Here is a 25,336-nt window from a genome sequence, read left to right on the forward strand (position 1 = left end):
GGGGGGGACAGGGTAGAGACATGGAGAAAGGGAGGGTGAGACAGAGTAGAGACATGGAGAAAGGGAGGGTGAGACAGAGTAGAGACATGGAGAAAGGGAGGGTGAGACAGAGTAGAGACATGGAGAAAGGGAGGGTGAGACAGAGTAGAGAAAGGGAGGGTGAGACAGGATAGAGCCATGGAGAAAGGGAGGGTGAGACAGAGTAGAGACATGGAGAAAGGGAGGGTGAGACAGGGTAGAGACATGGAGGGGGGGGGGGGGGCAAACTCTGACTTTGCAGGGGAGTCCAGAGAAACTGTGGGGGGGGGGGTGGTCCTGATTTTCAGCTTTGACAATGGAATTTACAGTACTGTAGCAGACTCCACTACACTCCACTACACTCCACTACACTTCACTACACTTCACTACACTCCACTCCACTTCACTACAGACATCCACTGCCAGAGTAGTTCAGACATTTGCTGTTAGACAAGGAGAGAGTACAGCCATTGGAGACAGGTTTTTCACTCTATGTCTCACATTCTATGTCTATGTCCTGCTCCCACACATCTCTGCCTCCCTTCTGTTTTGTCTCTATATATATCTCAACACTCTCACTTTCCCTCCTGGTCTTCTTCTTCCCTTTTTCTCACAGACATCCTTTATATTAACTTAGCCCAGTCATAGGCTATTGGCAGACAGGCATTTAGGTAATGATGACGATGCCTCTAACTAGTCAAAGTGAATTCATACTCACACACTTACGATTCACATTGCTGTCTCCACTGTCATTAAAAACAACCTCAGACTTGTCACAGTGTCCGTCTCCCTCCCTCCCCATGGACTGCCTTTTAGTCTACAGATGGCCTTGGTGGTATCTCCTCCTGTTCATCTCCCAGTTCTTTCCAGTAATGCTTCAAGATGTGATGCTCAGAACAGCTCTCAATTGAGATGGAGACACTTGGTTACATCATTTGTCTTGTTTATTTGTCATTGACAGCTTTGAGAGCATGTGGCGGCTCAGTGGTGTGAAAGGGGTTTGACAACGTTTCAGTCCTATGGGGGAGAGCTCCAATCCAACCAATCACAACACGTTCCAGTCCTTATACTGTACATGGCGACCCGTGTTCCTGAAAGTTCCATATCTGGATTGAAATGACACTGTGTAGCTAGCAGAGAACATTCTGACAGCCGCCACTGATGGAATGTTTCTGATTGGACAGCATGTCGAGGAAATGGAATGAGACATGCCAAACCACCCACATTCCTCCCAACACCAATCACAGTTGTTCTATTTACAGCCACCTCGGTTCTGCTTGTTTGAGTGACAGGAGCTAGAATTCATTTCTCTCACCAATGTGTCCTCAAAAGACCACCAGCCTGTCACTAAAACATAAACTTTCCAATGCACAGACCTATACAGCAGCTACGAATGTGCCTGGTTGCATTGTGACTGGTTGCATTGTGACTGGTTGCATTGTGACTGGTTGTATTGTGACTGGTTGTATTGTGACTGGTTGTATTGCGACTGGTTTTATTGCGACTGGTTGTATTGCGACTGGTTGCATTGTGACTGGTTTTATTGTGACTGGTTGCATTGTGACCGGTTGCATTGTGACCGGTTGCATTGTGACCGGTTGTATTGTGACTGGTTGTATTGTGACTGGTTGTATTGTGACTGGTTGTATTTTGACCGGTTGTATTGTGACCGGTTGTATTGTGACCGGTTGCATTGTGACTGGTTGTATTGTGACTGGTTGTATTGTGACTGGTTGTATTGTGACTGGTTGTATTGTGACTGGTTGTATTGTGACGGTTGTGTTGTGACTGGTTCTTTGTGACCGGTTGTGTTGTGACTGGTTGTATTGTGACTGGTTGCATTGTGACTGGTTGTATTGTGACTGGTTGCATTGTGACTGGTTGTATTGTGACTGGTTGTATTGTGACTGGTTGCATTGTGACTGGTTGCATTGTGACTGGTTGTATTGTGACTGGTTGTATTGTGACCGGTTGTATTGTGACTGGTTGTATTGTGACTGGTTCTTTGTGACTGGTTGTATTGTGACTGGTTCTTTGTGACTGGTTGCATTGTGACTGGTTCTTTGTGACTGGTTGTATTGTGACTGGTTGTATTGTGACTGGTTCTTTGTGACTGGTTGCATTGTGACTGGTTGTATTGTGACTGGTTCTTTGTGACTGGTTGTATTGCGACTGGTTGTATTGTGACTGGTTGCACCCATGCTGTTCAGTGAACGAAGTACATTGTGTAAGTAACACTCAGTTCATTGTAATAACAGTGTAACAGTCAGTCAGTGAACAGCTGAGCTCCACCCTGACAGTATCAGTCAGTGGCTATGGCCTTCACAATGACCAAAGACTGGACTCCCTGTGGAGCGGCTTTCATTCTGGACCTCCGTGCCTTTAGAACAGCTTGACTTGTGTGACCTCGTCAATGAATAACCTTTATGTAGAGACCTTTATAGAGGCCGACTGGGAATATGCCACAGCTCATCTGAAGCTATGGGTTGCTAGAAAGGTCTAGAGAGGACAGATGGCCTACTAGAATAGGATCAAATTCTATTCTATTTTGCTATATTTATTGTCTGGTCTATTTCATTCCATTCCAACAGATTCTACCTTATTTAATTATATTCCACTTAAATACATCCCCTGGTATCCTCTCTCTTCCTCTGTGTGAAGTGCTGTTGTTGCGTGAGTATTTCGAAGAGAACGGCTGCTCTTGTATAATAAGGTATTATATCTGTACAGTCAGAGATGTGAGCTGGTGTTTTCAAAGGCCATGAGCCTGTCAGAGGAGGGACAACAAACACTCTGCAGTACAGAGTGGAGCGGTGCTGCTTTGTGTTGAGGTCCCTGTGAAGGCCTGTGGGTCCCTGTGAAGGCCTGTGGGTCCCGGCCAACCTCTCTCCTGTGTAACAGGGTGGAAAGAGGATGACAGATGTGTCTTTGTTGAGAATGTTAATTTGTCTTCACTCTGTCAAGGTGTTTGTGTGTGTAAATCGCATATCTCTCTCTCTCTCTCTCTCTCTCTCTCGCTCTCTCTCTCTCTCTCTCTCTCTCTCTCTCTCTCTCTCACTCTCTGTCTCTCTCTCTCTGTCTCTCACCCCTTGTCATTGTGGTCTAAATGAGTGTGTCTCTTGTCTTTTCATCGCCCCACTCTGCTCCTCCTTGACATTGTTAAGGGCTGACCCTCCACTCTGACTCTCCACCCCTGGGGTCTGACTGGCAGTGTTACACCCTCACCATGTGTCACCATTCTGGGTTTTACATCCGACTGTCTACCAGTCTGGGCTGGAGGCTCTCTCTAGGGCTGTCTGACTTTATCCACAGGACTCAATGTGCCTGTTGCCTCTCAATCTGTCTCTCTCTTTCTTACTCTCTTTCTGTCTTTCTTCCTCACTCTCTCCCGATCCTGCTTTTTTTTCTCTCTGTCTTTTTCTTCATCGCTTCATCTCTCTTTATCTTTCTGGCTCCCCCCTGTCTTGCTTTCCTTCTCGATCTCTATCTCCCTCCATCACTGCCTCCATACCTCCTTCCCTCTCTCTGTCTCTCTTCAAAAACAGGCGTGAAGCTTTAATAGCTCTGCCACCACGCTGGGGACCTAATCCTGTTACCTAGCACACCCAGACACCCAGAGCCCCATTCTACACTACACCACCAAGCTCATTCTACATACACCCCCTGTTCACCATCTAGCGCCAGGCATCACCAGGCTCATCTTTTGTCTGCCTAATCCTCGTATCCCTTCACACCCCTCTGGAATCACAACGCCCCCTCCCCCCTCCCCAATCAGCCGCTGAGGAGAATGTCTCGGCGCAGAGCGAGCAGTTAGTACTTATTTCCTATAGGGAAACTTCTTTTGTTTATTTATTTATTTTTTCTTGATAAGGTGGTGTCGGGGTACATGGTTTCGTACCGAATGAAAAGTGCCCGTTTGACGCTCTTATCGTTTCTTTGCACACCCTGTCACTCCTGTCACTCACTCTCTCTGTCTAATTTTGTGTTCACCCTGTCACTCTCTGTCTTTAGGATCGGCTGTCTGTTGTTGTGTTCTGGTTAGATGCCAACAATAAAAGTGAATGACTAATTAACTCTGTCTAACTAATTGGTCACGGTGGCGTACGCTAAAACAAGGGGCTCTTTTGTGGGATTGGCAGATTGGACTTGTTCACAACAGGAGTTAGGCAGAGTAACAACAGAATAGGCGCGCTCTGCCATGCTCTGCCATGCTCTGCCACGCTCTGCCATGCTGTGCCATGCTGTGCCCATGTATTGCTTCAGCAATATGATTTCTTATATCTGTGTGCATGTAATTGTGATTCACTACTCCATCTATACGTGTGGCAGTAGATTTGGAAATTGTCCTCCTACACAAAATAATGACTGTCCCTTTGATGGTTCTGATAAAATGGCAACTCCTTCCATTGAGGCCTATTATTGTTGTCTGTCTCCAAGATCCATCGTTGTTGTAGACATTGTGTTATTCACAGAGACGCAGTGTGAGCATAAAGGTTAGAAGAGTCCCTATGGATTCATGGGGAACATGATTTCTCCCTCAAGGAGACAGCCTGTGGTCAGACAGAGCCCACGGGAGTACAGAGTCATTTGACAAAAGTGTGGTGTTAATTTTGATTAAGATTAAGAAGAAATTCTTATTTACAATGACGGCCTAGGAACAGTGGGTTAACTGCCTTGTTCAGGGGCAGAATGACAGATTCCTATAAGACAGAGTGAAAAGAAGGAAGCCTGTACAGAACATGCATCATGTTTGCAATAAGTCACGAAAGTAAAACTGCAAACAATTTGGCACATATATAAACTTTATGTCCTGAATACAAAAGTGTTATGTTTGGGGCAAATCCAACACATCACTGAGTACCACTCTTCATATTTTCAAGCAAGGTGGTGGCTGCATCATGTTATGGGTATGCTTGTTATTGGCAAGGACTAGGGAGCTAAGCACAGGAAAATCTTAGAGGAAAACCTGGTTCAGTCTGCTTTCCAACAGACACTGGGAGATGAATTTACCTGTCAGCAGGACAATAAAACACGACGCCAAATATAGACTGGAGTTGTTTACCAAGACGACATTGAATGTTTCTGAGTGGCTTAGTCATATTTTTGACTTAAATCGTCTTGAAACTCTATGGCAAGACTTGAAAATGGCTATCTAACAATGATCAACAAACAACTTGACAGAGCTTGAAGAATTTTTTCAAAGAATTATGTGCAAATATTGTACAATCCAGGCACCTCATGTATTAACATTGCATAGAGACTATTCTAGAATACTACTTACAAACAGAATGTAGAATGGTCGTACGCATTGAAAACAAATCTTCGAGCGTCATAGCGCAACTCTAGGAGATTACCATGGATACAAATTGTTCTCAGTGCTCGTACACGACCTTGGCTGTTTGCATTCCGAACTGTCCCTAATTATCCACATATGTTCAAAATCATCCCTTTAAAGCCCGTGGGGACTATACAACGCTGTACCATGAAATACAACGGCACAACACCAAAAAAGATTCCAAAGATAAAACATTCGGAGACTGAAATAGAGGTGCTAGTGTCAGAGATTGACTACAACCAAAAGGTTTAATTTGGCTCGCTCAGGTGTGGCTTAACCAGTCAAAATAAAACATAGCTACAAAGAGCGGACCATTAGGACAATTCAAGTTGCTTTAGCAATGGCAAGTATACTTCAAATGAGTAGGCAACACTCATCAATAAGCCATCCATCCTCAACAGCGCCCTCCTGTAGGTGTATAGGCCAACATTGCTGTTCTATATAATGAAGGAGTCATGCGTTCCACCTGGCCACCACATTCAGCGGCGTCACATAACCGATCATCTGCACATAGAGAGTGGAAGCCTATTCTGTTCACATAATTGAAATCGTTTTGGGATGGTGATTTTTATGGCGGTGTCGTCTATTGCTCTGTATTTGGGAACCCATTCATGGCATCATGGCAAAGAAATCCCTCTTGACTTCAACCTGTTGTGTGATGGTGTATGGAAATGGTTGTAACGGCTGTCGCTCTCCTCATCCTCAGACGAGGAGAGAAGGATCATCAGACCAAAATGCAGCTTCAGAGAAATAAGCCATCTTTATTATAAATACGACGATGGCAACACGAAACACAAAACACTTTCAAATTTACAAAACAAGAAAACGACGTTGACGAAACCTGAACATAAACTTACATAACTACACGTAAACTCACGGACAGGAAACAGACGACATCGAAACGAAAACGAACAGCCAAACAGTCCCGTATGGTACATACATCGACACGACACAGGAGACAATCACCCACAAACAAACAGTGAGAACGCCCTACCTAAATATGACTCTTAATTAGAGGAAAACGCAAACCACCTGCCTCTAATCAAGAGCCATACCAGGCAACCCAAAACCAACATAGAAACAGATAACATAGACTGCCCACCCAAAACACATGCCCTGACCATAAACACATAAAAAACAACATAAAACAGGTCAGGACCGTTACAGAGCCCCCCCCTCAAGGTGCGAACGCCGGGCGCACCAGCACAAAGTCCAGGGGAGGGTCTGGGTGGGCAGTTGACCACGGTGGTGGCTCCGGCTCTGGACGCTGTCCCCACACCACCATAGTCACTCCCCGCTTCAGTCTTCCCCTCCCAATGACCACCCTAAAACTCACATCCCCTAAATAAACGGCCAGCACCGGGACAAGGGGCAGCACCGGGACAAGGGGCAGCACCGGGACAAGGGGCAGCACCAGGATAAGGGGCAGCACCAGGATAAGGGCCAGCACCGGGATAAGGGCCAGCACCGGGACAAGGGGCAGCACCGGGATAAGGGGCAGCACCGGGACAAGGGGCAGCACCGGGACAAGGGGCAGCACCGGGACAAGGGGCAGCACCGGGACAAGGGGCAGGTCCCGGCTGATATATTCTGGCAGATCCTGGCTAAGGGACTCTGGCAGGTCTATGCAGGCTGACGGCTCTCGACGCTCATGGCAGGCTGACGGCTCTCGACGCTCATGGCAGGCTGACGGCTCTCGACGCTCATGGCAGGCTGACGGCTCTCGACGCTCATGGCAGGCTGACGGCTCTCGACGCTCATGGCAGGCTGACGGCTCTCGACGCTCATGGCAGGCTGACGGCTCTCGACGCTCATGGCGCTCTGACGGCTCTGGCTGCTCATGGCTCTCTGACGGCTCTGGCTGCTCATGGCTCTCTGACGGCTCTGGCTGCTCATGGCTCTCTGGCTGCTCATGGCTCGCTGGCGGCTCTGGCAGATCCTGTCTGGTTGGCGGCTCTGGCAGATCCTGTCTGGCGGGCGGCTCTGGCAGATCCTGTCTGGCGGGCGGCTCTAGCGGCTCCTGTCTAGCTGACGGCTCTAGCGGCTCCTGTCTGGCGGATGGCTCTGTAGGCTCATGGCAGACGGGCGGCTTTGCAGGCTCATGGCAGACGGGCGGCTTTGCAGGCTCCTGGCAGACGGATGACTCAGACGGCGCTGGGGAGACGGATGGCTCAGATGGCGCTGAGGAGACGGATGGCTCAGATGGCGCTTGGCAGACGGGCAGTTCAGGCATCGCTGTGCAGACGGCAGACTCCTGCCGGCTGAGGCGCACTGTAGACCTGGTGCGTGGTGCCGGGACTGGTGGTACCGGGCTGGGGACACGCATCTCAGGGCTAGTGCGGGGAGCAGGGACAGGGCACACTGCATTCTCAAAGCCCACTCTATACCTGAGGCGAGGTACCGGCACTGGTGACACCGGGCTGAGGACAAGCACATCAGGATTAGTAGGGGGAGAAGATACAGTGTGTTCAGGGCTCTGGAGACGCACAGGTGGCTTAGTGCGTGGTGCCGGAACTGGAGGCACCGGGCTAGATACACGCACTACAGGGAGAGTGCGTGGAGGAGGAACAGGGCTCAGGATACGCACTGGTAGCCTAGTGCGTAGTGTAGACACTGTAGGTACTAGGCTGGGGCGGGGAGGTGGTGCCGGAAATACCGGACCGTGGAGGCGTACTGGCTCTCTTGAGCATTGAGCCTGCCCAACCTTACCTGGTTGAATGCTCCCGGTTGCCCGACCAGTGCGGGGAGGTGGAATAACCCGCACCGGGCTATGTAGGCGAACCGGGGAAACCATGCGTAAGGCCGGTGCCATGTATGCCGGCCCGAGGAGACGCACTGGAGACCAGACGCGTTGAGCCGGCCTCATGACACCTGGCTCAATACCCAATCTAGCCCTACCAGTGCGGGGAGGTGGAATAACCCGCACTGGGCTATGCACTCGTACAGGAGACACCGTGCGCTCTACTGCGTAACACGGCGCCTGCCCGTACTCCCGCTCTCCACGGTAAGCCTGGGAAGTGGGCGCAGGTCTCCTACCTGCCCTTGGCCCACTACCTCCTAGCCCCCCCCCAAGAAATTTTTGGGAATTACTTACGGGCTTTTTGGGCTTCCGTGCCAGACGCGTTCCCTCATAGCTCCGGTTCCTCTCTCCGGTAGCCTCTGCTCTCCTCAGTGCCTCCAGCTGTTCCCATGGGAGGCGATCTCTACCAGCCAGGATCTCCTCCCATGTGTAGACACCTTTTCCATCCAATAAATCGTCCCATGTCCATTGCTCCTTCTTCTCCTGTCCCTTACTCCGTTTATTTTTCCCTTGCCGCTTGGTCTTAGCGAGGTGGGTGATTCTGTAACGGCTGTCGCTCTCCTCATCCTCAGACGAGGAGAGGAGAGAAGGATCATCAGACCAAAATGCAGCTTCAGAGAAATAAGCCATCTTTATTATAAATACGACGATGGCAACACGAAACACAAAACACTTTCAAATTTACAAAACAAGAAAACGACGTTGACGAAACCTGAACATAAACTTACATAACTACACGTAAACTCACGGACAGGAAACAGACGACATCGAAACGAAAACGAACAGCCAAACAGTCCCGTATGGTACATACATCGACACGACACAGGAGACAATCACCCACAAACAAACAGTGAGAACGCCCTACCTAAATATGACTCTTAATTAGAGGAAAACGCAAACCACCTGCCTCTAATCAAGAGCCATACCAGGCAACCCAAAACCAACATAGAAACAGATAACATAGACTGCCCACCCAAAACACATGCCCTGACCATAAACACATAAAAAACAACATAAAACAGGTCAGGACCGTTACAATGGTATGTGTTACTGTTCGTTTTGCTGATGATTGCATCCAAAACATTGGCTCATCGAGGGCTGCAAGCTCCTGCTGAAAAGTGCCCAAAAAACAGAGGATGGCTAGCACCAAAATGGCATGTGTTTGCCTTTATAAAGCATTTCTTAAATCCTCAAAACGATATTTGATACGCCAATCTGTACCTTCTGCAGAAAAAGTCCCATCTGTCTCTAAAAATGCACTCTCTGTGAAATGCAGTGTGTTCCAAATCTTCCAACAGATCAAAATCAGACATCTCTCATTGGATTTTCCATCATCTCAGTCTTTTATAGGATTTACACAGTGGTTTCACTTTCACACGTACCTCTAATTTAGCAAATGACTCTACTTTATATAGATTATTATTGTAACAAATGCACTGATGTGGTGAAATTATAAAGCATGTCAAGATATGTTGCATGAATTCACAATGGAAATACAATGAAATCGAACAATTATTTAAATATTACTCTCACAATTTCACACATTTTCAACATACTTTTCCCCCATTCTATGCTTGACAAGCAGTAGCTAACTAGCTTGTTAATTGTTTACAAACAAATGAGTGAATGTGCTACCCAGCTAGCTAGTTGACTGCTGTGGCTAGCTAGCTAGTTGACTGCTGTGCCTAGCTAACTAGTTGACTGCTGTGGCTAGCTAGCTAGTTGACTGCTGTGGCTAGCTAGCTAGTTGACTGCTGTGGCTAGCTAACTAGTTGACTGCTGTGGCTAGCTAGCTAGTTGACTGCTGTGGCTAGCTAGCTAGTTGACTGCTGTGGCTAGCTAGCTAGTTGACTGCTGTGGCCAAAAAGGACTCATTTTGAAAGTTGGATCATCTTATCCTTTTGAGGGTTAAAAAGTGCTCTTACCCTATGCTTTTGAAAATTCAAAGCAGCTGGGAAACATTCATGGCAGTCATTGTTGCCACCTTAGCTTGCTACATGACTTCTGAGTGATAGGAAGCAAGAGCACCACCACCAATCAGCCTACACCACTTCACCACTGCACCCGTTGTTACTATGACAACTAGCATGTCCTTGAAGGCACTGTACTGTATAAAAGAATATTTAACAATTATCTGGCCATGTAAATTCCTAATTCAGCCGACAGAGATATTACACATACAAAACAAACTGACACACACAAGCGTAGAGAGAGAAAGAAAAAGAAAGAGAGAGAAAGAAAAAGAAAGAGAGAGAAATAAAAAGAAAGAGAGAGAGAGGCACAATCACCAGATGCAAAGTAGTATGGGTTGTCACTCTGTCAGTCATTGACATTGTTATTACTATTCCAGACAGTGGAGGCTGCTGAGGGGAGGAAGGCTCATAATAATGTCTGGAACGGAGTATATGGAATGGCATCAAACACATAGAAACTGATACCACTCCAGCCGTTATTACGAGCCCGTCCTCCCCAATAAAGGTGCCACCAACCTTATATACACTGCTCAAAAAATAAAGGGAACACTTAAACAACACAATGCAACTCCAAGTCAATCACACTTCTGTGAAATCAAACTGTCCACTTAGGAAGCAACACTGATTGACAATAAATTTCACATGCTGTTGTGCAAATGGAATAGACAAAAGGTGGAAATTATAGGCAATTAGCAAGACACCCCCAATAAAGGAGTGATTCTGCAGGTGGTGACCACAGACCACTTCTCAGTTCCTATGCTTCCTGGCTGATGTTTTGGTCACTTTTGAATGCTGGTGGTGCTCTCACTCTAGTGGTAGCATGAGACGGAGTCTACAACTCACACAAGTGGCTCAGGTAGTGCAGCTCATCCAGGATGGCACATCAATGCGAGCTGTGGCAAGAAGGTTTGCTGTGTCTGTCAGCGTAGTGTCCAGAGCATGGATTCGCTACCAGGAGACAGGCCAGTACATCAGGAGACGTGGAGGAGGCCGTAGGAGGGCAACAACCCAGCAGCAGGACCGCTACCTCCGACTTTGAGCAGGAGGAGCACTGCCAGAGCTCTGCAAAATGACCTCCAGCAGGAAATACAGGAGCTTGGCACACCTGTATTTGGGGAGTTCCTCCCATTCTTCTCTGCAGATCCTCTCAAGCTCTGACAGGTTTGATGGGTAGCGTCGCTGCACAGCTATTTTCAGGTATCTCCAGAGATGTTCGATCGGGTTCAAGTCCGGGCTCTGTCTGGGCCACTCAAGGACATTCAGATACTTGTCCCGAAGTGTGCTTAGGGTCGTTGTCCTGTTGGAAGGTGAATCTTCGCCCCAGTCTGAGTTCCTGAGCGCTCTGGAGCAGGTTTTCATCAAGGATCTCTCTGTACATTCATCTTTGCCTCCATCCTGACTAGTCTCCCAGTCCCTGCTACTGAAAAACATCCCCACAGCATGATGCTGCCACAACCATGCTTCACCGTACTGATGGTGCCAGGCTTCCTCCAGACGTGATGCTTGATATTCAGGCCAAAGAGTTTCTCATGGTCTGAGAGTTATTTAGGTGCCTGCTGCAGAGATGAATGTCCTTCTGGAAGGTTCTCCCATCTCCACAGAGGAATTCTGGAGCTCTGGCAGAGTGCCCATCAGGTTCTTGTTCACCTCCCTGACCAAGGCCCTTCTGCCTTGATTGCCAGAGTCTTGGTGGTTCTAAGCTTCTTCCATTTAAGAATGATGGAGGCTACTGTGTTCTTGGGGACATTCAATGCTGCAGAAAGGTTTTGGTACCCTTCCCCAGATCTGTGCCTCGACACAATCCTGTCTCAGAGCTCTACAGACAAATCCTTCGACCTCATGGTTTGGTTTTTGCTCTGACATTCACTGTCAACTGTGGGACCTTATATAGACAGGTGTGTGCCTTTCCAAATTATTTACAATCAATTGAATTTACCCAGGTGGACTCCAATCAAGTTGTAGAAACATCTCAAGGATGATCAATGGAAACAGGATGCACCTGAGCTCAATTTCGAGTCTCATAGCAAAGGTTTTGAATACTTATGTAAATAAGGTATTTCAGTTTTTAAAAATGTGAAAATAGCAAAAAACTTCAAAAAAACTGTATAAGCCTTGTCATTATGGGGTATTATGTGTATATGGATGGGGGGAAATTATTTGATCCATTTTAGAATAACTTCTTTGGGCTGCAGGGGCAGTATTGAGTAACTTGGATGAAAGGTGCCCATTTCAAACGGCCTCGTACTCAATTCTTGCTCGTACAATATGCATATTATTATTACTATTGGATAGAAAACACCCTCAAGTTTCTAAAACCGTTTAAATTATATCTGTGAGTAAAACAGAACTCATTTTGCAGCAAACTTCCTGTCAGAAAGTGAAAAATCTCAAATCGAGGCTCTGTTCCTGGGCTTACCTAATCTTTTGCTTGAAATCTATTAGTATATATACACTTCATACGCCTTCAACTAGATGTCAATAGGCTGTGAGAGGTGAAATGAGGTCTCTAGCTCTTTCTATGTTCAAAAGAGAGCGCTTGGAATGACAGGACCCGAATTTCCTTTGTTCAGGAAGACGCGGAAAGGACTTCCGGATTAGCTTCTGAAAAGCTGTTGTTATAGACGGCTAATAGCTCCGGCTTTGATTTTATTTGATAAACGTGACAATATCATCGTAAAGTATGTTTTTTCAATATAGTTTAATCAGATTATTGAATTTTTTTCGGGAGTTTTGGCGTGTTCCGTTCTCTGAGTTTGTTGACGATGGAGAGCTTCGCGCCACTTGGCAAGTTTTGCTTGCTAAATTGAGAGGGAAAAAGGCCGTTCTAAAACCAAACAACGATTGTTCTGGACGAAGGACCCCTTGTACAACATTCTGATGGAAGATCATCAAAAGTAGGACCCATTTATGATGTTATTTCATATATCTGTCGAACATGTGTACTATTAGTTTGCGCCCAGATTTTGGGCGCTCTCTCGCCAAGCTGCATGTCGTAATTACGTTATTTTTAGAATTCTAACACGGCGATTGCATTAAGAACTCAGCTATCTTTAATTTGCTGTCCAACATGTATTTTTTAGTAAAGTCTATGAATAGTTATTTGATTAGAATAGGTGAGTGTCAGAAATATATCCGGACATTCTGGGAAAAAGATGCTAAGTTTTCCCAATGCATAACCACGGATTTCAGCTCTAAATATGCACATTTTCGAACAAACCATATATATATTGTGTAATATGATGTTATAGGACTGTCATCTGATGAAGTTTGAGAAGGTTAGTGAAAAAATGAATATCTTGCCTCCCGGGTGGCGCAGTGGTCTAGGGCACTGCATCGCAGTGCTAACTGCGCCACCAGAGTCTCTGGGTTCGCGCCCAGGCTCTGTCGCAGCCGGCCGCGACCGGGAGGTCCGTGGGGCGACGCACAATTGGCATAGCGTCGTCCGGGGTAGGGAGGGTTTGGTCGGTAGGGATATCCTTGTCTCATCGCGCTCCAGCGACTCCTGTGGCGGGCCGGGCGCAGTGCGCGCCAACCAAGGGGGGCCAGGTACACGGTGTTTCCTCCGACACATTGGTGCGGCTGGCTTCCGGGTTGGAGGCGCGCTGTGTTAAGAAGCAGTACGGCTGGTTGGGTTGCGCTTCGGAGGACGCATAGCCTTCGACCTTCGTCTCTCCCGTGCCCGTACGGGAGTTGTAGCGATGAGACAAGGTAGTAATTACTAGCGATTGGATACCATGAAAATTTGGGAGAAAATGGGATAAAAAAAATAAAAAATAAAAAAATGAATATCTTTTGATGGTTTATTCGATATCGCTAACGTGCCTAACGAATCAATGCTGTTGTGTGGTTGGCTATTGTAGTAAGCTAATATAATGCTATATTGTGTTTTCGCTGTAAAACACTTAAAGAATCGGAAATATTGGCTGGATTCACAAGATGTCTTTCATTTGCTGTACACCATGTATTTTTCATAAATGTTTTATGATGAGTATTTAGGTATTTCAATTTGGTCTCTGTAATTGTTCTAGCTGCTTCGGTGCTATTTCCGATTGTAGCTGCAATGTAAAACTATGATTTATACCTCAAATATGCACATTTTTCGAACAAAACATAGATTTATTGTATAACTTTTTATAAGACTGTCATCTGATAAAGTTGTTTCTTGGTTAGTTTGGTTGGTTCTTGGTTAGTTAGGTAGGTTTTGTGCAAGCTACCTGTGCTGTGAAAAATGTCTGTGCTTTTTTGTATTTGGTGGTGAGCTAGCATAAATATACGTGGTGTTTTCACTGTAAAACATTTTAAAAATCTGACATTTTGGCTGGATTCACAAGATGTGTATATTTCATTTGCTGTATTGGACTTGTTAATGTGTGAAAGTTAAATATTTCTAAAAAATATCTTTTGAATTTCGCGCCCTGCACTTGGACGGGCTGTTGTCATAAGTGTACCGACACCGGGCTGCAGCCATAACAGGATAAGGCTGTAACGTAACAAAATGTGCAAAAATGGAAGGGGTCTGAATATTTTCCGAATGCACTGTAAGTTACTGGTAATATTACCAGGGTCACCTTCAGTTGTTCTCGGACGTTGCATATAGAAATACCATGAATAGAGACGATGTTATTCCATGTTCTATATGTCAGAGAGGCATGTTTGTTCTACATAGCATATTTCTATCTGAACGTTCCAAAATGTTTCTTCCTGCTGTACACGCCCCCTGGTTGTTAGCTATAGCTAGTTAATGAGGTAACATGACCGAACATGGTGTAGCCTAAACAAATGGTTAGCGGTCCGCAAGTAGCCTATTTTTAGAATGGCCCGCGATATGCTTTATGAATATAAAATGCTTCCCGCCAATGCACGATAGAAAGAGAAAAACATAGCGCCGGTATTATAGGTCATGTCTTTTGAACGGTAAAGGCTAGAATCAGGCTGTTTTCTCTGAGGAAAAGAGGGAGACTTGACTAGTACGTTGGCTACAGAACCTGGCTATCAAATGCAGTGGGAAAAGTGCGAGGGTTGAGCGAAACTACAAATTAAAAACGTTTCTATACTCAATGGAGAGAAACACATAGCTAGACTGTTGTTTTACTATTAAACTTAAGGCTGCTATTGTTTTTATGTTCGTGAAGCAGCTTGTGTTTGTTAACCAGGCAATGGGCTCCTGAGTGGCGCAGCGGTCTAAGGCACTGCTGCATCTCAGTGCTAGAGGCGTCATGACAGACGCCTCCAGGCACTCTTGGTTCGATTTCAGGCTGTATCACAACGAGCTCATTGTAAATAAGAATTTATTCTTAACTGACTTGCCTAGTTAAATAAAGGTTAAATAAATAAGTAAATTAAAAGGGTGTCTAACTAGAAGGCTGGTGGTGACTAGTTAGCTACGGGGAAGCAAGAGAGTCGCCATTGCTTGCTCTGCTGCGGCTCACCAGATGATGCAGGCTAGGCTGTGTGCAGTGATGTAAAGTACTTAAGTAGTACTTTCAATTATTTTATTTTATATTTTTATATATTTATATTTTTTTTTAAACTTTTACTTTTACTTCACTACATTCCCAAAGAAAAATATGTCCTTTTTACTCCATACATTTTCCCTGACACCCAAAAGTATTCGTTACATTTTGAATGCTTAGCAGAACAAGAAAATGGTCTAATTAACACACTTATCAAAAGAACATCCCTGGTCATCTCTACTGCCTTTGATCTGGTGGACTCAATAAACACATGCTTCGTTTGTAAATGATGTGTCAGTGTTGGAGTGTACCCCTGTCTATCTGTAAATTAAAATAAATAATGTAATTATGCCGTCTGGTTTGCTTTATTTAAGCAATTTAAAATAATTTATACTTTTACTTTTACTCTTGATACTTAAGTATATTTTATCAATTATATTTACTTTTGATATAAACCTTTGATATAAACCAAATACTTTTAGACTTTTACTCAAGTAGAATTTTACCTGGTGACTTTCACTTTTACTTCAGTCATTATCTATTAAGGTATCTTTACTTTTACTCAAGTATGACAATTGGGTACTTTTTTCCACTACTAGCTGTGTGTGCCGGGTGTGGCGCGTCCTTCTCACTGCTGAACAGAACTGTGCTGCTTATCTGTGCTGCTAATATTAATTGTCCTTGTCACTGAAAAGCTTTCAATCTATCCAAAAATTCTTCTTCAGTCCACTTAGTAGTCAGATTTTAGTTTAAAATATTTTTTGTTTAGTTATAGTTTTTTTTCTGGGTCTATTTAGTCATTTGTAGTCTCCTCAATTGCCTCTGAAAAATAGGTGTTTGACAAATATTTGAGTCACTGTTTTTGTTGACGAAATTAACACTGCCAATGTTCAGTCACACAAAGTAAAATGTCCCAGAGTCCTTAGCGAGGAGTGGCAATGACATTACAGTGGGAACTGGAGATAGCAAGATGGCGCCAACAGAGATGGTCGCCTCGCTTCGCGTTCTTAGGAAACTATGCAGTATTTTGTTTTTTTATGTATTATTTCTTACATTGTTACCTCAGGAAGTCTTAAGTATTATTACATACAGCCGGGAAGAACTACCAACATACTCTGTTTGGACCACCACCCAGGACAATGGATCTGACCCCAGTAGGCGACCCAAAACAACAGCTTCTGGTCAGGCTCCGTAGATGGGCACATCGCTCACCGCTCCCAAGTATACTACTCGCCAACGTCCAGTCTCCTGACAACAAGGTAGACGAAATTCGAGCAAGTGTTGCCTTCCAGAGAGACATCAGAGATTGTAACATTCTCTGTTTCACGGAAACATGGCTCACTCGGGATATGTTGTCAGAGTCGATACAGCCACCCGGTTTCTTCACGCATCGCGCCGACAGAAACAAACATCTCTCTGGTAAGAAGAAGGGCGGGGGTGTATGCCTTTATGATTAACGACTCGTGGTGTAATCATAACAACATACAGGAACTCAAGTCCTTTTGTTCACCTGAACTAGAATTCCTTACAATCAAATGCCGACCGCATTATCTACCAAGAGAATTATCTTCGATTATAATCACAGCCGTGTATATCCCTCCCCCCCAGATACCTCAACGGCCCTGAAAGAACTTCATTGGACTCTATGTAAACTGGAAACCATATATCCTGAGGCTGCATTTATTGTAGCTGGGGATTTTAACAAAGCTAATCTGAAAACATGGCTCCCTAAATTTTATCAGCATATCGAATGCGCAACTCGAGCTGGGAGCATTCTGGATCATTGCTACTCTAATTTCCGCAACGCACACAAAGCCCTCCCCCTCCCTCCTTTCTGCAAATCTGACCACGACTCCATTTTGTTGCTCCCAGCCTATAAACAGAAACTAAAACAGGAAACGCCCATGCTCAGGTCTGTTCAACGCTGGTCCGACCAATCGAATTCCACACTTAAAGATTGCTTCGATCACGTGGAATGGGATATATTCTGGATAGCCTCAGACAACAACATTGATGTATTCGCTGTCTCGGTGAGCGAGTTTATTAGCAAGTGCATCAGTGATGTACCCGCGGTGACTATTAAAACCTTCCCTAACCAAAAACCGTGGATTGATGGCAGCATTCGCGCAAAACTGAAAGCGCGAACCACTGCTTTTAATCATGGCAAGGCGACCGGAAACATGACCGAATACAAACAGTGTAGCTATTCCCTCCGCAAGGCAACCAAACAAGATAAGGGTCAGTATAGAGACAAAGTAGAGTTGCAATTCAACGGCTCAAACACGAGACGTATGTGGCAGGGTCTACAGTCAATCACGGATTACAAAAAGAAAACCATCCCTGTCGCAGACACAGATGTCTTGCTCCCAGACAAATTAAGCAACTTCTTTGCTCGCTTTGAGGACAATACAGTGCCACTGACATGGCCCGCTACCAAAACCTGTGGGCTCTCCTTCACCGTGGCCAACGCGTTTAAATGTTTTACTCACGTTAACTCTCGCAAGGCTGCTGGCCCAGACGGCATCCCTAGGCGTGTCCTCAGAGCATGTGCAGACCAGCTGGCTGGTGTGTTTAGGGACATATTCAATCAATCCCTATCCCAGTCTGCTGTGCCCACATGCTTCAAGAGGGCCACCATTGTTCCTGTCCCCAAGAAAGCTAAAGTAACTGATCTAAACGACTATCCGTCATCATGAAGTGCTTTGAGAGACTAGTCAAGAATCATATCACCTCCACCCTACCTGACACCCTAGACCCACTCCAATTTGCCTACTGCCCCAATAGGTCCACAGACGACGCAATTGCAATCACACTGCACACTGCACACTGCACACTGCACACTGCACACTGCCCTAACCCATCTGGACAAGAGGAATGCCTATGTAAGAATGCAGTTCATTGACTATAGCTCAGCATTTAACACCATAGTACCCTCCAAACTCGGCATTAAGCTCGAGACCATTGGTCTCGAACCCGCCCTCTGCCACTGAGTCCTGGACTTTCTGACGGGCCGCCCCCAGGTGGTGAGGGTAGGAAACAACATCTCCACCCCGCTGATCCTTAACTTCTCTTGGGTCTGTGGGATGCTAGCGTCCCACCTGGCCAACATCCAGTGAAATTGCAGAGCACCAAATCCAAAAACAGAAATACTCATTATAAAAATTCATAAAACATACAAGTGTTATACATCGGTTTAAAGATGAACTTCTTCTTAATCCAACCGCTGTGTCAGATTTCAAAAAGGCTTTATGGCGAAAGCATACCATGCGATTATCTGAGAACAGCGCCCAGCAGACAAATCATTACAAACAGTTACCAGCCAAGTAGAGGAGTTACAAAAGTCAGAAATAGCGATAAAATTAATCACTTACATTTGATGATCTTCATATGGTTGCACTCACAAGACTCCCATTTACTCAATAAATGTTTGTTTTGTTCGATAAAGTCCCTCTTTATATCCAAAACCCACGTTTTGTTCAATAATCCAATGGCTCCAAGGCGGTCACAACAGGCAGACGAAAAATCCGAAAAGTATCAGTAAAGTTTGTAGATGTTTATAATCAATCCTCAGGTTGTTTTTAGTCATAATAATCAATAATATTTCAACCGGACAATAGCGTCGTCAATATAAAAGGAAAACAAGAAAGGCGCACTCTCGATCGTGCGCAGGAAACAGCTCTGGGGACTTTCCCAGACCACTCATTCAGAGTGGTCTTACTCCCTCATTTTTCAGAATACAAGCCTAAAACAATGTCTAAAGACTGTTGACATCTAGTGGAAGCCATAGGAAGTACAATTTGAGTCCTAAGTCATTAGAATCTGTATAGGCAGTCAATGGAAAACTACAAACATAAAAAAAATCCCACTTCCCGGACGGATTTTTCTCAGGTTTTCGCCTGCCATATCAGTTCTGTTATACTCACAGACATTATTCTACCAGTCTTGGGAACCTTAGAGTATTTTCTATCCAAATCTACCAATTATATAGAAACAGGCAGTTTACTTTGCACACACTTTTCATCCAGAGGTGAAAATAGTGCCCCCTACCCTAGTGAGGTTAACACTGGGGCCCCACAAGGGTGCGTTCTCAGCCCTCTCCTGTACTCCCTGTTCACCCATGACTGCGTGGCCATGCACGCCTCCAACTCAATCATCAAGTTTGCAGACGACGCTACAGTGGTAGGCTTGATTACCAACAACGACGAGACGGCCTACAGGGAGGAGGTGAGGGCCCTCGGAGTGTGGTGTCAGGAAAATAACCTCACACTCAACGTCAAAAAAACAAAGGAGATGATCGTGGACTTCAGGTAACAGCGGAGGGAGCACCCCCCTATCCACATCGACGGGACAGTAGTTCAGAAGGTGGAAAGTTTTAAGTTCCCCATCATACACATCACGGACAAACTGAAATGTTCCACCCACAGAGACAGCGTGGTGAAGAAGGCGCAACAGCGCCTCTTCAACCTCAGGAAGCTGAAGAAATTTGGCTTGTCACCGAAAACACTCACACATTTTTACAGATGCACAATCGAGAGCATCCTGTCGGGCTGTATCACCGCCCTCAACCGCAAGGCTCTCCAGAGGGTGGTGCGGTCTGCACAACGCATCACCGTGGGCAAACTACCTGCCCTCCAGGACACCTACCCGACCCGATGTCACAGGAAGGCCTAAAAGATCATCAAGGACAACAACCACCCGAGCCACTGCCTGTTCACCCCGCTATCATCCAGAAGGCGAGGTCAGTACAGGTGCATCAAAGCAGGGACCGAGAGACTGAAAAACAGCTTCTATCTCAAGGCCATCAGACTGCTGCCAACATACTGACTCAAATCTCTAGCCACTTTAATAATTAATAATTGGATGTAATAAATGTATCACGAGTCACTTTAAACAATGCCACTTTATGTAATGTTTACATACCCTACGTTACTCATCTCATGTATATACTGTACTCTATACCATCTACTGCATTTGCCTATGCCGCCACGGCCATCGCTCATCCATATATTTATATCTACATATTCTTATTCATCCATTTACACTTGTGTGTAAACAGGTAGTTGTTGTGAAATTGTTAGATTACTTGTTAGATATTACTGCACTGTCGGAACTAGAAGCACAAGCATTTCGCTACACTCGCATTAACATCTGCTAACCATGTGTATGTGACCAATAAAATTTGATTTGATTTGGTGGCGTTGAGCCTAGGGACCTAAAACTCAGTGGGGTGAGGAGAGTGTGTGCGTGCGTGCTTGCGTGCTTGCGTGCATGCGCCAGTGTTAAAAACTGTGGAAGTATTATCTGGGTGCTACCGGTTAAAGGTCCTCGCCAGACGGACAGTAGTTGAACAGAGGCTCTGTTGGAGGAGTGTGAATGAGGACATGATGTTTCACCCCAAGATGAGGAGAAGGCTCTCCATTCACTGACACATAAAGACTGGTCTGTGATGTAACAAGGCCGTTCCTTAGCTCTTTCTCGGTCTATCTCATTAATTTTAGTTGAAAATTATAAGAAAAAGAGAGAGAAATATAGGAAATGAATCTCTGTCATCTCAGTCTTAGAGACACATATAGATATTTGGGTTGATGTCAGTGTTTGATGATAGTAGCCCTAGAGAGAGAAAGACAAAGCTATGGAAAAGGGTGAAATAGAGAGAAGAAGAGGAAGACAAAGCTATGGAAAATGTTGAAAAGGGTGAAATACAGAGAATAAGAGGAAGACAAAGCTACAGTGATTGAGACCTACAGGATGTTGATATTGTTTTAGTATCATTCAGTGTTGGGAAGCCATGATGAGATATTGACATTGGAAAAAGAGAGAAAGAGATGTATAGAGAGGAAGACAAGGCTACAGTGTCATCTCCATCTTGGAGACCAACAGGATGTTGATATGTTGGTTGATATCAGTCAGTGTTGGGAAGTCATGGAAACCATAGAGTCCAGGGGTCAGGGGTCAAGGCTCTGGTGAGGGTTCTGTTCTGCTGCCTCAGCGTTGCGTCAGTGTTGCCTCAGGGCCAGAAACAGGCTAATTGGTCTGATTGAGATGGTCAATATTCCCCACAGTCATTACTGCATTTATGGAAGGGGCTTTTTTTCTATTTTCTTTGTAATTAGACTAAACTGAATTAGTTTAGTATTCTCAACGACTTGGCCAATGGAGCTGCGATTCAATTGAAGGTAGAGGAATGATCAGTATCACTGTCTCAGTCAAGGCACAAAGTCACACACACACACACACACACACACACACACACACACACACACACACACACACACCACACACACACACACACACACACACACACACACACACACACACACACACACACACACACACACACACACACACACACACACAAACCCCTCACACCACACACACACAAACACACACACACACACACACACACACACACACACACACACACACACACACAAACAAACACACCACACACGAACACACACCCACACACGAACACACACACACACACGAACACACACACACACACACACACACACACACACACACACACACACACACACACACACACACACACACACACATGCACACACACTGTATATAACCCTACGGTCATGGTCAATATCCCATACTAACCGGCTTCATCTTTCTTCTCTCCTGTCTTTTAGGTAAGTTCCAGATATTATGGCGGGCACGGGGACAGTCTTGAGATCACCATGATGCAGAAGGTATCATTGACATGACCCTCACTGCTTTGAAACACCTTCAAGTGGTCTATGCATTTGTATTAGTTCTGGTCTGGCTGAAAATGATGAAGTTTCTGTGAACACAGGATGCTCGTAGGCTATGTGTCCTTGCTGACTTGATCACACAGCCATTGTATGATAGCTAAACGTCCACGCAGGGCTTTTTAGATCCCTTGCAGTGAGTATGTACCAGACGCAGTATCTCTCAATTTACCTGTGAACCTTCCATTGGTTCTCTACTGTGAATGAGCCAGGAGGGTTTCTGTAATCCGCATAAAACCAACACAGCTGCAGCACCACTACACATTCTGTATGTCGCCCACAACCTATTAGAAATACTGGCCCAGTGTGACGACGATGATGCTGCTGCTGAAACAATGTCCCATCTCAAGCCTTGGCTGTCATCTCCACCTCCTCCCTGCCTCTTCACCATGCGACCCCTCACCTCCTGTCACATCGTAGAGTTGCAGACAGTCGCCTTGGGAAGGCCCCTCCCCCGCCTCCATGCTGCAGGCTTCACCTGCTATATTGTAGCCTTCCTTTGGCTGTCAAGCAGTGCTGATATCTCCTTCTTGTTAACCCTTTACGTTCTGCAGAGCAAGGGTGAAGGGGTAGATGAGAGGGAAAGGGGGTGGTCCCAAGGAAAGAGGAGGGGACAGGCAATCAGGAGTCTAAATTGAAAATATGGTAATCAAATCTCCACGTATCCTGTTTTCCAAATCCTTCACCACCCTCACCCCCCACCCTCCTCTCCTCAGGGGCTGCTGAATAATACCCCCCCCCAATGGATCTATCCATAATTCATGCCCCCTCTCGGAGGGTGAGTGTGTGTGTGAGTACATGTGTGTGCATAAGTCTGTGTGTGTGTGTGTTTGTGTGTCACTGGGGGTTGCTATTAGTGTCTGACAAGCAGTGAAGAGGGAAGGGGAATCGGGTCGGGTGGTGTCAGGGCAGCAAATGTCAGAGCAGCGCCGTGGTGCCCGCCGTTAACCTTGTTCCACGGAGGTGTAAATATTTATGGCATTACTGTTGTCGTGCCAACCGGCGCCGGCTGGCTGTCTGCTGATACCTTTCCGAGGGGACAGGATGAACGGAGGTAAAAAGGAGGTTTTTGTAAAACTGTTTTTGTAAAAATAAAAAATAAATAGAACAGTATTATATGGATTATAGCTCTACTTTAGAACAATGGATGTAGAGGGCAGGGCACTATTTTCCCTTTTTGTTACTATTTCTGAACGTTTTCTCTAAACATCCCTACAACTTCCTTGTAGCGCGTGTGTTTTCCATCCGGTTTTATTGAAAGATGTCAGTTAGGATTCATTTGATGATCGTGACGTCCTGTCAGTCACAAGAGCAGGTCATGGAGGGGATGCTAGAGGTGGTTGGAGCCCAGACTATAAACAATCTCATCAGAACTGACAGCCATTGCCCCGAGTTATTTGCTGTTATTGCCCTGATTTGAGTGTGGTAGCTAATTACAGGGAGAGACATGATCAAGAAGAGAAGCTGGCTTGGATGTTTAAGAGCTTTAAAGTAATAACAATAATATTTGTGTGTACTTTTACCAATCCATCTACTGGTGATTCAATAATGACGTCTAGTGAGGTAATTCACCCCAAAAGAAGCCTCTCTCTTTTCCAGTCGTCCATGATGCTCTTTGAAAGGGACTAATCAAGTCAACAATGGAGGATGTGTTCTCTGTGTCCCCTGTATGTCCCTATGTCCCCTGTATGTCACTCTGTCCCCTGTATGTCACTCTGTCCCCTGTATGTCACGCTGTCCCCTGTATGTCCCTATGTCCCCTGTATGTCCCTATGTCCCCTGTATGTCCCTATGTCCCCTGTATGTCACTCTGTCCCCTGTATGTCCCTATGTCCCCTGTATGTCATTCTGTCCCCTGTATGTCCCTATGTCCCCTGTATGTCCCTCTGTCCCCTGTATGTCCCTCTGTCCTTTATATGTCCCTATGTCCCCTGTATTTCACTCTGTCCCCTGTATGTCACTCTGTCCCCTGTATGTCACTCTGTCCCCTGTGTGTCCCTATGTCCCCTGTATGTCACTCTGTCCCCTGTATGTCCCTATGTCCCTATGTCCCCTGTATGTCCCTCTGTCCCCTGTATGTCCCTCTGTCCCCTGTATGTCACTCTGTCCCCTGTATGTCCCTATGTCCCCTGTATGTCATTATGTCCCCTGTATGTCCCCATGTCCCCTGTATGTCCCTATGTCCCCTGTATGTCCCTATGTCCCCTGTATGTCCCTATGTCCCCTGTATGTCACTCTGTCCCATGTATGTCACTCTGTCCCCTGTATGTCCCTATGTCCCCTGTATGTCACTCTGTCCCATGTATGTCACTCTGTCCCATGTATGTCACTCTGTCCCCTGTATGTCACTCTGTCCCCTGTATGTCCCTATGTCCCCTGTATGTCCCTATGTCCCCTGTATGTCCCTCTGTCCCCTGTATGTCCCTCTGTCCCCTGTATGTCACTCTGTCCCATGTATGTAACTCTGTCCCCTGTATGTCACTCTGTCCCCTGTATGTCCCTATGTCCCCTGTATGTCCCTCTGTCCCCTGTATGTCCCTATGTCCCCTGTATGTCATTATGTCCCCTGTATGTCCCCATGTCCCCTGTATGTCCCTATGTCCCCTGTATGTCACTCTGTCCACTGTATGTCACTCTGTCCCCTGTATGTCACTCTGTCCCCTGTATGTCACTCTGTCCCCAATGTGTCACACTGACCTTTCTATCAGCCCTGATTTCCCATGAGTCACCGGCCACCAGAGCCATCTCTTTCCCTCCTGACAGAGTCCTCTCTCCCCTCTGTGTGTCCTAAACCAGACCCCTCTGTCGGACAGAGTTCCATTCTCACTCTGTGTGTTCAGCTTGTTGAGGCTTTGTAGAGCTACTGTGTCGTAGTTCTGTGTTCTCTCTCTCCATAAGGTCAGTGACAGCAGCGTCCATTGTAGGAAAGTCACTCTTCTCATGCAGCACGTTCATCTTTGTCAGCCCTGGTTTCCGTTTGCTTGTTAGGTCAT

The 25,336-nt window shown here is 45.8% G+C and overlaps 1 protein-coding gene across 3 annotated transcripts in view; it reads left to right on the forward strand.

Annotated features, from left to right (window-relative positions):
• LOC129865871 (ankyrin-2-like) overlaps positions 1-25,336 on the forward strand; it is a 322,666-nt gene that overhangs the window by 120,996 nt on the left and 176,334 nt on the right. For 2 of the 3 annotated variants that reach the window (XM_055938930.1, XM_055938931.1), the window contains exon 2: positions 22,224-22,283. The exons of the other annotated variant lie outside the window; for it this stretch is intronic. In XM_055938930.1, coding sequence (XP_055794905.1) covers positions 22,224-22,283 — 60 coding nt within the window. The remainder of the gene's footprint in view (positions 1-22,223; positions 22,284-25,336) is intronic. 3 annotated transcript variants of the gene reach the window in all.

Source organism: Salvelinus fontinalis, chromosome 11, assembly GCF_029448725.1.
Source record: "Salvelinus fontinalis isolate EN_2023a chromosome 11, ASM2944872v1, whole genome shotgun sequence".
NCBI lineage: Eukaryota > Metazoa > Chordata > Actinopteri > Salmoniformes > Salmonidae > Salvelinus > Salvelinus fontinalis.